Raw genomic sequence first — 14,776 nt, forward strand, 5'->3', positions numbered from 1 at the left:
ATCCAACCTGACCTTGAACACCTCCAACCGGACCCAAAGAACAGTTTGGATTGGATTTCTGGGTGGTTTGGGATCCAGTAGACGGGGTGGGTTGCAGCCCCATCCAACCTGACCTCAGACACTTCCAGTCATGGACCCAAAGACTGGTTTGGGTGGGAGGGGACCTTGGAAGGTCCATCCTGTCAAACCCCCCAATCACTGCAGTGGCCGAGAATAAAAGTAGTGCCATGAGTGGGGCGGGTGCTGCTGCGTTATTGTATCTCATCCTATTGTATTATTTTATCTCTTTCGTTTATTTTGTTTTTTCCTCTTGAGCTGTTGAGCAGAGATGGTTCTCGTGCTCTCTTCCCATCTCGGGGGGGTCGTTGGGCTGCGGCGTGGGGCTGCAGAGCCCGGGAGGAGAGGACAACCCCGAAGAAAAGGTCCCCTTGCCGCCCTCCACCAGCAGCGGTGGGATGGGTGCAGGGACCCTCCTGCCATCGGCTTATCCCGTCCCCTGCGGGAGCCTTTTTCTGCAGCAAACCGACCCAAAACGACAACGGCACGTTGGTGCTTCTTGCTAAATGGGGAGGGGGGAGAAAACCAAATCTATCAGTTTGCTCTGTAAGGATGGAAGCAGCGCATCCCCAAACAGGGCCAAAATCAGGCGGCTTTTACAGGATGGGGTTTTGCAAAGCTGCTGGTGCCAGTGCCCCATGGTGATGGTCAGAGGGGGAAGAAACTGGTTGAGCCCTTAAAAAGAGGAAAAGAAAAAGGCTCGGAGGAAGGGAAAGGTGCAGTGCCGGGGTTTCCTTGCTGCTGTTCCTCCGGGATGCCCGTGCGCGTCCCCTCCACGCTGCCCTCCGGGCAGGACCGTGCTCGCTGCTCCGGCTCTGCCTCCCTGGAGGGGAAAGGTCCCGGCGCAGGAGAGTCCCCATCTCTCCCCCCTTCCCAAAAGAAACTTTAATTACCGGAGAGGTACATTATTACGCCGGTGACCCACAGTGGCTGTGGGGCTGGGGGGCTGTGGTACCAGCCCTATTGCTGCCCTACCCTTAAAATGGAATTATACACTTCTAATATAGGACAATTTGGTTTTCTTTTTTCCATTTTGTTTTCCTCCCTGTAAAAGGAGGGAGCGGGGCTGAGCTTCACTCCCTCCTGGCAGGGACCGGGAGAAATGAGAAAATCAGGATCTAATTTCTCATTTTTCAAAAAGTCTCCATCTGACTTTCAGAAGCTTGAGACACTGGCGTTTTTATAATTTCAGTATGTTATACAGCAGAAGGCCAACACTTTTGTTAGATTCATGAAAAAGTTAAGAGCCCCTGGGAGATAGCCTCCCAGCCTGCAGTTCCTAGACACATCCAGGCTTACTACAACTGTAATTGAGAGCTGGAAATCTTTTTGCTGGTTTATCCACTGCACTTTGGCTTGTGCTCAGTAGCACTCCAGTGTCATATGCAAATCTATAGCCTGGGATGAGCCAGTGACTTGGAATCCACCATGACGCAAGCTACAGCAAAGACACACAGATATGCACAGTGAACATTGTACCTCTGAGTGGCTGCCAAACCTAGTATGCTAAGGGAATTAAGGCAGAATCTTACTATTGACAACTAAGCATTGCTTCAATCTTGCAAATGATGCTTTTTTTTCTCTTTTTTAACCTTCTTGCTTTAACTGACATATCTTGATATCTGTAGAAACCCGATTTCTTTCCCAGAAAGAAAGAAAATAGGACTCTGGACAATTAGAACATCTTCCTACTAATAGTAGAGGATGAACAGGACAACCTGCTTACACTATATCCTTCAAGCCACTTCCCACTGCTTAGGTTCATCTTCTATACTAATTGAGACCAGGCTCGCTCTTAATTTATTTTTTAAAAAGCCATCTCCTTATACAAAACATGTATTAAGCAAGAGTCTGCAATTTACCTTGGGCTGGTCACATCATGGGTATTATGGAACAGCTTCTGTATCTTGTTGCTAGAAACAACTCCCACTTTCACCAGGTAGGAATAGGCTTCCACGTGAAAAGCCCAGAAGTGCTTCCCTTTGGCAATCCCAGTGTCGCCAATGATGTAATCCAGGGTTGTGTAGCATCCGACCTGCATGCGCTCAGACCCCAGCATGAGAGGAAATCCAGCCCTACTTTCCACAGAGGTTCTTCCTGGGTTCAGCAGGAGATGTTCACTGTTGTACCCGCATTTGTCATCAAAAAGAAAACTGAGAACTGAAAAACAGCATCCCAAAAAATTTTCTCTTAGTTAAGTATTTCTGTGCTTATAAACTATATTTTAAGTCATGCTGGCACTAGAATTCCTCGCTTTTAAAGGCTACCAGGAACATTACGCAAGCTAACACAGTCTCAGTATGCTACCTACTTAACCTGTTTGTTAACAGTGCTTTTAAACATGTATACAACCGGTAACAGTGTAGTAGAAGTCTGGGAGCTACTGGAAACCACCTACAGCTCTTAACACCACCAGCAGCTTGTGGACATAAGAAAACCCAATACCTGGGGCTGGAGGCGTACGCAAGATAACTTCTCGGCTCCAAGGGCTAGAGATGGATCCTTTATATCCTCGAACTCTGAAGGCATAGCTGCTGTCGTCATCGAGATCAGATCTTACTTTGCTCTTGCTGCAAACTTCGATCTCCTGCCACGTTGTACTCTCCTCTTCTCTATTAAGCTTATGATACTCAAGAACATAGATATCAGCTGAGTCTGTCTTCCCAGGGCATTCCCAACTGATCAGAGCTTTGTTGTACATTTTGCTCTGCTCTTCATTGATTTCTGGTATTTCTAGACCTGGAATGACAGAGATTCAGGAGAAAAAAACCTCAAATGTAGATACATGTTGTTTTAGAATTAAACACAGAAGCCCTTTGTTGAGTGGCTACAGCACTGGGGGGACAGTGCGGGGGGAAATCTGACTCAGTCAAAGAGTGCAGATGAGGATGGGTCTGTTCATGCACTTAAATCCTTTCTGGTTTTACTTTGAAAGTTGTATTATTTATTTTTGCTGGCAACTAAAAAACCATATAAAAACCTATTCTTTTCTGTCATGCAATCACGACAAAAAGCTGCTAGGAAGACCTAGTATTACTTAACTACAATATTTTGGAAGCCAATGTAAACTGGTTCTGAATGCCATGGCATCTTAGCTTCTTTATCAAAGCTGAAGCTAGCATTGCTGCCAGGTAATGCCTTGAGAATCACAGAGGCAGAAGGGACAATGCAAGTCACAAGACTGAGTTCTGCAACTGCAGCCCTGCACAAGTTTTGCCTCTTTCCAGAGAAGCCCTTAAAGCTGTAACTCAAGAAAGACGTGATGCTCTCATAATTTACCATTGGAATGGAAGGACAAGTCACCAAGGATCTCTTCTTGCTTGGCTATGTCCATCACAAAGTCCTCGAAAGTAGTTTCAGCTGCTGGCTTGAAGCTCTTGAGAGATTCAGTAGCTTTTTGGATTCTGAAAGCACAGAAGCAGAGGGATGGCAGAAGAGGGAAAAAGGAATTCACATGGGTGCATTCCTTAAAGCAAAACCGCTAGGTTTTGCTTTAAAAAAAGTTCTCTTTTCAGGTACTTACTCATGTGTCCCAGAAACTTGTCTCTCTAGACAGAATTAAAGTGCAAAATTTAAAGGCCTTTTGTACATCAGTGTAAAGATAACTAACAGGGAATCTTTTGGTTGGCAGAGCATTTTAACAATTTGGGGCATTACATTCAAAGAACAAAATAGGTGTGAAGCGCTAATGGAGCACAACTATTCAGATCAAAGAGTTTAAAGCCAGAAGAGACCTGTTAGATTAACTTGCAAATACCCGATGCAATCTCTGAGCAAAGGACTGTATCAGTGAGCTGAATGGGTTACCCTTCCACTGCAGTCCTACTGAAGAAGGCTAGGCGTTGGCGCAGGACAGAGACCCTCCTCTGGGCTGTTTTTTAACGCACACTGTAATATAGGAATTTCTACTGAATGGTACCGGGACCGCCTCTGAGGCTCTGCAACACAAAGTACTTGCATTCAGTACTTTCTTAGCAGGTGTCCAAAGAATATGACTGACCAGACATCCCTGGAACAGTACCTGTACCTCGAACGGAAGATAATTAATAAGATACCTGACGTGAAGTTGTTTTGCTGTTTGAACAAAACAAGATGGATCGGTTTCTTTAAGCAGTTCTTGAGCAAGTCCTACAAGGCCATTATTTTCCAGGAGCCCTTGAGATTCTTCTGCTTGTGTTTGCAATTTTTCCAGCCTTAAATTCTTAGAAGCTTCAATTGCCCTAAGAGCTGCGGATTTCTTCTCTTCCAGGACATGAGATAATTTCTCAAAACTCTGAGATGCTTCTTCTTTAGCTCTTTCACTGTTGCACTAGGAGGGAACAAAAGACATTTTAGACGGATCCCACAGCACTGTGGCTGTGTACAGAAATGTACTTAGGGTTGTTCAAGAGATCAGAGCAAACTAGTCATCTGTTTGACTGACAAGACTAACGAGCTTTGTTATGCTCTTCAACACTGAAAATGCAATCAGCACTGCACCCAAGCTAGTAAGCGTCTCCTATGTTAACGCAGAGAGGAAAGAGCAGGAAATTATTCCTCCGATTATGTATTGAGTTACGCACAGCGTTTGTCTAAATAGTTCATGGAAAAGCACTGTAAAAGCAAGTCAGCGTCTGAAGTCTTCATGCCCAAGACCTAGGTGCTCTTCCACCTTCCCCAGTCACCCTGAACTGGGAGTCCAGCCCAGTTTCTCCCCTATGCCCTGTAGTGCCACCTCTGATGAGTGCCCTGGATTAAAGGAACTATGAAGCACAAAGGCCATCTGCAGCAAGATACAGGCAGGGCCAGGAGCTCCTGCCAATTTTTGCCATTGCGTTTTTCAGCTCGTATGTGAGCTCCCAGCTCTGACTCTTCTGCAGGGAGATTTTGCCCTTAATTCTGACTTCACTGCAACATCCTCAAGGTAAACAGACAGCATAAATTGTGCAGCACCACTCATATGCAAGAGCTGTAAGTCTAACCCACCTCTCTTTGGGTAAGGTATCAAATAAGCTTTATGTCAATTAAATTCACAGCAGCACCCAAAACTTAACTTCCCTCTGTAGGTTGCCCAAATTTCCCACACTGTCAGGATTAGGTCTTACCGTCTGTGACTCAGAACCAACACAAACTGTTCAGAAATGGTTTTGCTGGCTAACAAAAAAAAAAAACCCAAAGGATCTGGAACACTTCACTGTTCCATTTGGAGTCCCTGCTGTGTCCTTGCAAGGTCCATCCCCAGACAACCCACAAGCCACTCTCACCTCTGTTTCTTTCAGCAGCAGATCCAGCTGCGTGATGCGAGCTTTCACCTGGCTCTCCTTACTGATGAGGTACTCGATATCTTTTGAAAGCTTCTCCTGTTAAAATAAAACAGCAAACTGGCAGGCAGAACAAGGGCATCCCACCCAAACTGACAACAAGCACAGGTGGGCCACCCAGCCAGCACTCAGTTTCTGTAGTTACGAGGACAAGAGCCTGCCATCAGTTATGAGCAGCAACCCTGCGGAGAACTGCTCAGTGACCCGCCATGACTGGCCCGGGACATCAGGCCACTGCCATGTGCAGGACTGGTGGCACAGCCTCTGAGGAGAAGAGGTGACAGCCTCAGCTGGCTCATCCTTCCCCAGCCACAGCAGTCACCTTCTCTCTTAGGCTAGGAACACGAGTCTTCAAGACATTACCAGAACTAATAGAAAAGCCTCATAGGTTATTAACTCATCTGTAGTAAGGTTTGCTAGAAAAATGAGTGGTTGGAAACTTGAACTTAGGAGTGTCTCTGCACTTCCTTAGTTGCAAGAGTTAACAGCTGTACAGGAAAAGCCTTGCAAACAGGCGAGGAGGCCAAAGAGCAGAAGGCAGGCTGGGATGGGCTTTTTTTTTTTTTTTCTCTCCTGTGAGCAAGAGAGGAAGCAAAGGAAGAAGAGGAGGCAGCAGCAATCATTCTTTAATAACAAAGCAGTGTTTGCAAGTCTGCCCTGTTGTATGGTGCTTAGGGAATCAACAGCTCTGCAACTTCAAAAACATACAGCGTCCCAGCAGATAACTGCCGATGCAGATTCTTCAGGAGTGCTTCTGAAGTATAAGCTAACCCAAGCCACAAGGACACTTGCCTTAAAAAAGCCAGATTGTAAACCATTAACTTCTTAAACCTTCTGCATTGGTCAGTCCTGATGCACAGTTGGCTAACATAAGGTGGAAGCGCTTTTAAGGGGTTCTGTTTGAAGCCTCATAGAAAATATAGTTTAGTTTCTTAGCCGCACACTATGTCACACTAATATATACATTAACAGATGTTGCACAGCAGCATGCCTCATGACTCGTTCAGTGTCCTCCAAACACACGTCCTGGCATCCTGCCAGGGGAAGTTTGCCCTTAAACCCGAGGCTCAGTGCTCTTCCCCCTTCTTAAGGCCAGGTCCAACAATATTTACTTTTACCTTAAAGGTTTTGTAGGCAGTGCTTACGGTTGTTACTCTGTGGTTTGCATGACATCCACCCGGTTTACATAGACGACAAACAGGCCTTCTGCAGGTTTCACAGTACATGTTTACCCTCTCCATTTCATGTTCTGGACACATCAAAATCTGGAAGAAAAAAAAAGAGAGCAGAGAGAATGCAGGTGTCCTTCCAAAAACTGAGGTGCTCAACAAACCACCAAAACACTCAATTATCCCACAGCAGCGTCTGACTTATCAGTGGGTATTTTTTATATTCTGTTTATCTTCCACCTTTTACATTTGTCCATGCCAGTGAAAGCCAGCAGATGAAAACAAACAGTTTCACCAGGTTTACAGTGAGTGAACCTGTAGCAATGTCTGTGTACACATCACATAGCCTCCATACTGCAATCAACCATTTTGCTAATCCCTGAAGTTGTCTGCACACCTCAAGCTCCCCGCACTCCAGTTCGGAGATGTAAATGCAATACAGAACATGTCCACCCTGTCAAATTTAACCCTGTTCACACCGGCATCTCTTGAAACAGCTATGAACTGTTTCTTAAAGCAAGAGTTGACATAATACTGTAATGACTGAGGTCTAAGCTAGACTCTGACCAGCCACATAGCCATTGCTCTTGGAGCAACAAATGAAACGCAGCCACCACCACCAGTCACAGCCATCTTAAAGACAAAAGGCCCCAGTGTTTCAATTTTTCTGTCTGACTCCAATTACAAGTTGCTCATGCTGAGCGCTAATTCCAGCAACAGCTTAAACAGCACTGTAAAAAACCTGGTGTTCACTAAAACTCATCTTTCAAAAACTGAGCGTGTTGAAATAACTGCTCAAAGAGGGAAAAAGTGCCGCTCAACTCCAAGATCGTGCAACAGATAAAGCCATCTAAAAGGCACATAAAGTAGCATAAACACGGACACTCAAAGCTAAGGTTGCAGACCATCTCCAAAACCAACTCTCAAGCTCCAAATGTTATCTTAGGCTATGGTGAAAAGCCCAAAGACAAAGGAAATGTTCAGGAAAATTAGCTGTGCAGGCAGACATCTCCAAAAACTGCAGTCATGCTGTTAGTCTGTGGAAGCAGTTTTTCCACAGCAGTGCACAGTCACACCTAACGGAAACTGCACACTTTTATTCATCTCCTCGTGTAAGTAAGAATTACAGCCTGCAAGCTAGAGACCGAAGAGGTCAGCAGATTACCTTGTCTAGTTCTCTCAGAATTCAAGAACAATCAGCCCAGTATCTGCTTCTCCCATCCCCACCACACACGTTACAAAGTGCTCTCCAGTCTGGTTGTGAATGAAAGCGGGTTTATGAAAGGTGGGTTAACCTTGACCAGCAGCCAGACAACAACCAAGCTGCTCACTCGCTCCCCGTCCTCAAGATGATACGAGGGGAAAGATGATCATGGGTCAAAACAAAGACAGGGAAATCACTTACAAATTATCAGTTCATTGCCAAGTCAAGTAGACTTGGATAGTCAGAAACTATGACTAAATATTTTAGACCATTCCCCCACCCCACTTTTTTTTTTTTTCCCTAGGCTCAAATTACTCCTTCATTTGCATTTGCATTTCTTCTTCTCACTCCCGCCTGGAGAGGCACACGAGGGATGGGAAATGGAGGATTACAGTCAGTGCATAACACTCCATCTCTGCTACTCCTTCCTCATTATAAGTTTCCTCTCTTCATCACAGGTCCTCTCCACAGGAGACCAAGGTGTTTGTGGCCAAGGGGATCTGTTCTCATTTCTTTCTGTCTTACTTTTGTCCTCTACACTCACAGAATGGGTGAGGTTGGAAGGCACCTCTGGAGACCGTGTAGTCCAAGCCCCAGCTGAGGCAGGGTCAGCTACAGCAGGTTGCTCAGGACCTTCTCTCGGTGGGTTTTGAATAACTCCGTTATTAGAGACTCCACCACCTCTCTGAGACACCTGTTCCAGTGTTTGTTCACCCTCAAAATTCAAAGCTCACTGGGAACTCCTGAGGGTTTGGAAGATCTCCATTGGTGGAGAGTTAACAACCTCTTTGGGCGGTTGCAGTGTTCCAGTGGTTCCAGGGTTTGACAACCTTCCGAGTCTACTCACTGGGAACTCCTGAGGTACAGTTGGCTCCCTTGCCTTCATTCCCTCCCATCAGGCATTGAGACACCTTAATAAGGTCTCCCTGAGCCATTTTTTCTCCACACTGAACAGCCCCAGATCTCTCAGCCTGAAGAGGACTTCAGGTGTGTAGGGGCCATCGTGTCCACAGGCAGGTCCATGAAACTCTCCACGACAGCGGAGACAGGAGATGTGATGGGACACCGTACCACAGACCTATGGCACATCCTCCGCTTGAACGGCAGGTAACCGTGGCTGAAGAAGACACCAGAGGGGAAGGAAACACTGGAAACTCTTGGGGAGAGTGAAAGAGGGAACGGGGAAGGAGGGCTAAGACAACAGTGACAGGAAAGGAGAAGAGACAAATTGTCCCTTCCCAGGGGCGGGCTCACAGGGGGCGGGCTCACAGGACACAGCCAAGGGGGGTGAAGATGTCTATAAGAGCGTCCCACCCTGTGCCTGAGCTCTGCTTCCAGCAACAATGGCCCAAGGAGCTGCTCAGACATGCAAGTTTATGCACGTACCTTCAGACAGCGCTGAGTAAGAAAGCAAGGCCTGGAGTTACTAGGAACCAATTAAGGAAGCTAATTATGGCCTTCAAGCATGAACTGAAGTCCTCCAACTTCTGCAATAACCAAAGCACCCACTGAACCTTGCTCCCAGACAGAACCGCTGTCCTGAGGATAACAGTTATTGCCCACCATGTCAGGGATGAGGTGGACTCTCCTTCCCAGGCCCAAGGGGGTTAAACCCACACCTTAGACTGAAATAACGACTTTTCAGAGCAGCACTGGCACAGTTGGAAGCCCATCATCACCTGAAGGGCTCTGAGCTTTGCACCAGGCCAGTGCCCCTGGACGCCACGGCCGCGGCACGAGGAAGCAGTGACTCGGGGCACTTACAGTCACCGTGAGGTTCTCCCAGGTGATGCCAGACACATTGATCTTGTTGCTCTCCCAGAACTGCAGGGTTTCGTTGCTGGGATGGGTCGGTGCCTCACCCTTACAGCTGGGAGGAGAGAAGCCAAGACAGAGGTGAGGGGAAGGCGATGGAGGTGCAGCCCTGAGCACCTGCCAAGGGGCAGCGGCACTTTAGGAGGAAGAAACCCACTAGGAGATGGTGAGGAAGTCCAGCTTGCTGTGCGTGTGCACAGGGTAGGCCTCTCGCAGGTGACTCAGCTTCTCCAGAGCCTCATAGATGAAGATGATGCAGATGAGGGAGGCGAAGGCTTCTTCGGTGAAGCGGGTGATGTAGCACACCAAAGAGCTAGCGTCAGTGGCCACCAGCACCATGCAGAAGAAGGCGGTCCACAGCCCAATGCACGCCTGTAGAGAGAGGTAGAAGAGTGCATAGTCCCTGGGAAAGCAAAAGAAAACGCAGGGTGGAAAGGGCAGCAAGAGGCTCCGAGCCGTGCCTTCCTTTGGGGAAAGTCAGCAGCAATTCAGGAGCGTGTCAAGGCTGCGGATGGTAAATGCAGTTTCCACGTCCTACGACAGACAGCCTCGGGGCTGCGGCGCAGGGTGTGGGCCCGCAGGAGGAGAGGCCAATTATTTAATTATCATTCTTTAACAATTACCTTGTGTTAATGCCTCGGAGGCTAATTGAGGTCAGGTCCCTGTTGTGGAAGGTGGTGTTCTCCCACATCACCCCGATGCCCTAACAGCGAAACCGGCTGGGTTTGCACCCAGTTACCTGCTGCCAGCAAGTTGGGGCTTCATAATAAATTTAATTGCAATAAGAGAGGTTAATCTCCCATCACAGTTGCCACAACAAAAAGACTGTCATGGAAAATATCCATTTTGCCTGAAAAGCTCCTGCTTTTTCAAAAATCATCAAAACATTTGACCAGAGAACTGTTTGGATATGTGGGTAAAATATATTTCCACTTCCAGCAAAAAACATGCAAAAAAGTGCCCGAGTTTGTACTGAGAGGAAAGCAAATCTTCCCTCATTCCCAAACCAGAGTCATTTGTCTCATCTTCCCTGTGCAGCCCAGCTCGGGCATCCATATCCTTGTGGTTTCTCCTCCTCCTGCTCTTTCACTTTAACTCTAAAAACCCTCAACCACCCATCCATCCTTCAGAGACCGAGGGCTCCTGCACCGTCACATACTAAAGCAGCAGCGCGTGATGTCTGTGACACAGAAGACAACTTAAATCTACCAACTACCACTAACAAAAACATCTTTTCTCCATCCCTGCCTTCTTCTGAAGGCGCTCGCAGCACCTGGCCGCAGCAGCCAGCCTTACTTGCAGAATTTGTAGAGGATCTTCTCGAACACGAGGACGGGGCCGGTGCTGCCGAGGATGGCGAGAGGTTGGCCAGCAAAGAGGAAATACACCACGCCGGTCATGGATGCGCCCAGCAGCGACTCCATGGCACTCTGTCCAGGGAAGAGAGGCAGCAGCGAGTAATTAAATCATTAGAGGGAAAACCACAAGTGCAAATTCACTGCAGCAAGGACTTTTGCATGAGTGTTGTCCTCCCTCGTGCCACCCAACAGAGAGAGGTGCTCACTATGTGGCTGTTGGTCGCCTCCCCCAGCAGTCCCCCAAAGGTGATTGATGACGGGGGACATGCAGGCACAGTAGAGGGAGAGGAAGGACGCCAGACACTGCAGGCTCAGACCATCCCGAAAGTCCCTCCAGAACCAGGGGGCTTTTCGCTTCACATCCCGGATCAAACCTCCAAAGAGCCTGGAGGAAGGAAAAAAAATTAAACCATTTTCGTGGAAGACCACGTTAAGTTTTCTTGGTTGAGGAAGGACAATCGCAAGCACAGAGTAACTTCCATTGCTAAAAAGAAGTCTCCTTCTCCCATTTTAGCCCCAGGAGAAACTGAGGCATACAAAAAAACCACAGAATCACAGAATAGTCAGGGTTGGAAGGGACCTCTGGAGATCATCTAGTCCAACCCCCCTGCCAGAGCAGGGTCACCTACAACAGGTTGCACAGGACAGCGTCCAGGCGGGTTTTGAACATCTCCAGAGTGGGAGACTCCACAACCTCTCTGGGCAGCCTGTTCCAGTGCTCCACTACCCTCAAAGTGAAGAAGTTCCTCCTCATGTTAAGATGGAACTTCCTATGTTCAAGCTTGTGCCCATTACCCCTCGTCCTATCAATGGGCACCACTGAAAAAAGACTCCTCCCATCCCTCGGGCATCCTCCCTTTAAGTATTTGAAAGCATTAATAAGATACCCCCTCAGTCTTCTTTTCTCTACACTAAAGAGACCCAAGTTCCTCAGCCTTTCCTCATATGAAAGATGTTCTAATCCCCTAATCATCTTCGTAGCCCTTTGCTGGACCCTCTCCAGCAGATCCCTGTCTTTCTTGAACTGGGGAGCCCAGAACTGGACGCAGTACTCCAGATGCGGCCTCACCAGGGCAGAGTAGAGGGGGAGGATGACCTCCCTCCACCTGCTGGCCACACTCTTTTTGATGCACCCCAGGATGCCATTGGCCCTCTTGGCCGCCAGGGCACATTGCTGGCTCATGGTCATGCTGTTGTCCACCAGGACTCCCAGGTCCCTTTCCACAGAGCTGCTCTCCAGGAGAGAGTCAGCCCCCAATCTGTACTGATGCGTGGGGTTATTCCTCCCCAGATACAGTACCCTACATTCACCCTTGTTGAATTTCATTAGGTTCCTCCCTGCCCAACTCTCCAGCCTGTCCAGGTCACGCTGTAAAGCAGCACAGCCTTCTGGCCTGTCAGCCACTCCTCCCAGTTTAGTGTCATCAGCAAACTTGCCGATGGTACACTCTATCCCTTCATCCAGATCATCGATGAATATATTGAACAGGACTGGACCCAGTACTGACCCCTGAGGGACACCACTTGTTACTGACCTCCAACTAGACTGCACCACTAACCACAACCCTCTGAGCTCTATCTGTCAGCCAGTTCTCAATCCACCCCACTGTCCATCCTCCAACAAAAAGAAAAAGAGACCAAACCTGAGAGCCCGTCCCCTCTTATTGCAACAGTCCCTCACTTTGAGAAGCAGCAGAGCTCTACCTGGAGGTACTTACACATCTGCTTCCACCCCAAAGCAAGAAAACCTGTGTGCAACCACGCTGCGGCTGAGCCCAGCTGCCCAAATCTCCCACCCACCCAGCCCAAGGGACCAAGCTGGTAACCTGGAGCCCCTTCACTGACCCACTTCACCCCAAAACTCTGCTAGAAGGGAGGTGCGCACTCAGATTTTAGGGGCAAACAGAAAAACACCCCACCAAACTATTGCAGTTCACACCTTCCTGTCCGCTCCAGTTCAGGACCGCTGTGTTTCTCCGGCTTGCTGTGAGGAGCACTGTCATCGAGAGCTTCTGGCACCTTCCTTTTTTCCTGGTAAAATGGAAATAAGATACAGATATGTCTTTTAAGCCACTGGCTTGTTTTCCTTTTTGGGCTGGGTATGTGACCTGTAAATTTGGGCCCCTGAGCAGCACCCCCAGCCGTGCTGCCCTCCTGCCCGTCCCCATCGTGCCTCCTTCTGCCGCAGCACCCACCTGCGAAGGGACGTTTTTCGGGGGCTCAATTCGGATGGAGGGATCCCACTCTCCTGGCGGCAAAACCATGACCTGATCCAGAAACTCATCTATGCCAGCCACCAGGTCAGCCCGGTTCTTGGCTTTATAGGCAACGTCGTGGAAGACCTGCCGTAGGAGACAACCAGGTGAGAGGATGACCCATCTCGGATGTCCTAACCAGTGCAATAAGCTCTTGGCTAAATGCAAGGTCATTTTCCGCAAATCGCCTGTTGGAAATGGCAGGAAAAATTCCCCCCAAAGGAAAAATCTGTGCATCACAGTATTTGTAACCATCTCCACCAGGCTCCCGTCCCCCATGGCACCCCACAGCCTTCTGCTTCAAGAGGAGAAGTTTCACTGGCCCTGGCAATGCCACCACTGGGGACAGCGTGCTGGGGACCCTGGGGAGAAGGATGAGGCGCAGGCTGCAGCCCAGGTGGGATTTTAGCCTCCTGCAGGCAGCTAAGAGGGACAACAAACCCTCTTCCTCACTACTACAGAGACAGGGAGAGGTGAAGAAAGCCCCCAAAATGACCCGGAGATATCTCTTATCTCGTCACACCTCATCTGTCATGATAGTAGCCATGGACCTGCCGATTTCATGGTACTGATGGGCTTTTCCTCCTGGTCCAAGCAAAACAAACAGGAACCTAGGCAAGAAAACCAAAATGAGAGAGAAGAACATGGCCTCACTCAAAGGGCGCCCAAGGAAATCCCTGGGAGCTCCCAGCCCAGAGCGTGGCTCCAGGGGTGACGTGTAGGCTCACTGGCTCCGGTGATGAATTTGAAACGCATCAAAACCAAATGCAAATTTGAGTTTTGGGCCAACTTTCATTAAAATTGACCAATGGGTTTAAAAGCTCCAGCAGGGAAGGGAGGAATGAAAGCACGGAGATGTGGGTGGGAGAAACGTGCTTGCTCCCACTGGCTGTGTTCCCCTGGGACGCCCAACTGATGCGTGCAATTTGGTGTTTTGTTGTGGTGTTCTTTTTTTTTAAATAAAAACTTTGCGCTTCTCATTCAGACCTCGTTGGGATGGGAACTTCCGTCATGCCCGAGAGGAGGACAGCCAGGCTCAGGCGGACAAATGCCACGATGGGCTGGCAAAGGAAATCCAGCTCTCCTACAAGCACGTTGGACGCTTCAGCCCCGGTGGGAATTTTCTTCATGAAGCGCAGCTCCGCCTGGGCACGACAAGGGATTTTCAGGCCATTACCCCAAAAGCAAAGCCCACAGCACTCTGCAGAACACTCTGCAGCCAAGTTTGCAAGAGTAAATCTGGCCCTAAAGGTGTAAGAAAGCTACGAGTGACTCACCTTGCTTAGATCCATCACATTGGTGTTATGATTCACCCCATTTTTAGCTTCTGCAGTGGTGGGAGATGGATGAGGAGTGAGTGTTTGGGCTGGGAGGAGAAAGAAAGACACTCAGAAAGACGGGCAAGGAGCAATTGGGACGCTTCTCCTTTGCCAGGAGAAGTCTCATGGGGCCAAAGCCCTGCAGAAACCTTCACCTGGTGCCAAAGCCGGCAGAAACCCTCACCAGGTACCAAACCCTGCAGGAACCCTCACCTGGCTTGTCGAGGGGATGCACGTCGAACTGCTTCTTGCTCATGTCAGCAAACGAGTGGACGATAGGGAGAAGGTCGTTTCTTTTC

At 48.5% G+C, this 14,776-nt stretch overlaps 1 protein-coding gene across 1 annotated transcript; it reads right to left on the reverse strand.

Annotated features, from left to right (window-relative positions):
- Positions 1–1,915: 1,915 nt before the first annotated feature.
- LOC309685551 (E3 ubiquitin-protein ligase TRIM36-like) lies at positions 1,916–14,450 on the reverse strand (the record flags this gene model as incomplete). Its single annotated transcript, XM_082501298.1, has 7 exons — positions 1,916–2,217; positions 2,503–2,796; positions 3,337–3,461; positions 4,113–4,366; positions 5,301–5,396; positions 6,476–6,622; positions 14,436–14,450. 7 exons carry the CDS (start codon positions 14,448–14,450, stop codon positions 1,916–1,918), a joined length of 1,233 nt encoding a protein of 410 aa, XP_082357424.1.
- Positions 14,451–14,776: the final 326 nt, after the last annotated feature.

This window comes from Vanellus vanellus (genome assembly GCF_965231255.1).
Source record: "Vanellus vanellus genome assembly, contig: HAP1_SCAFFOLD_47, whole genome shotgun sequence".
Taxonomy (NCBI): Eukaryota; Metazoa; Chordata; class Aves; order Charadriiformes; family Charadriidae; genus Vanellus; species Vanellus vanellus.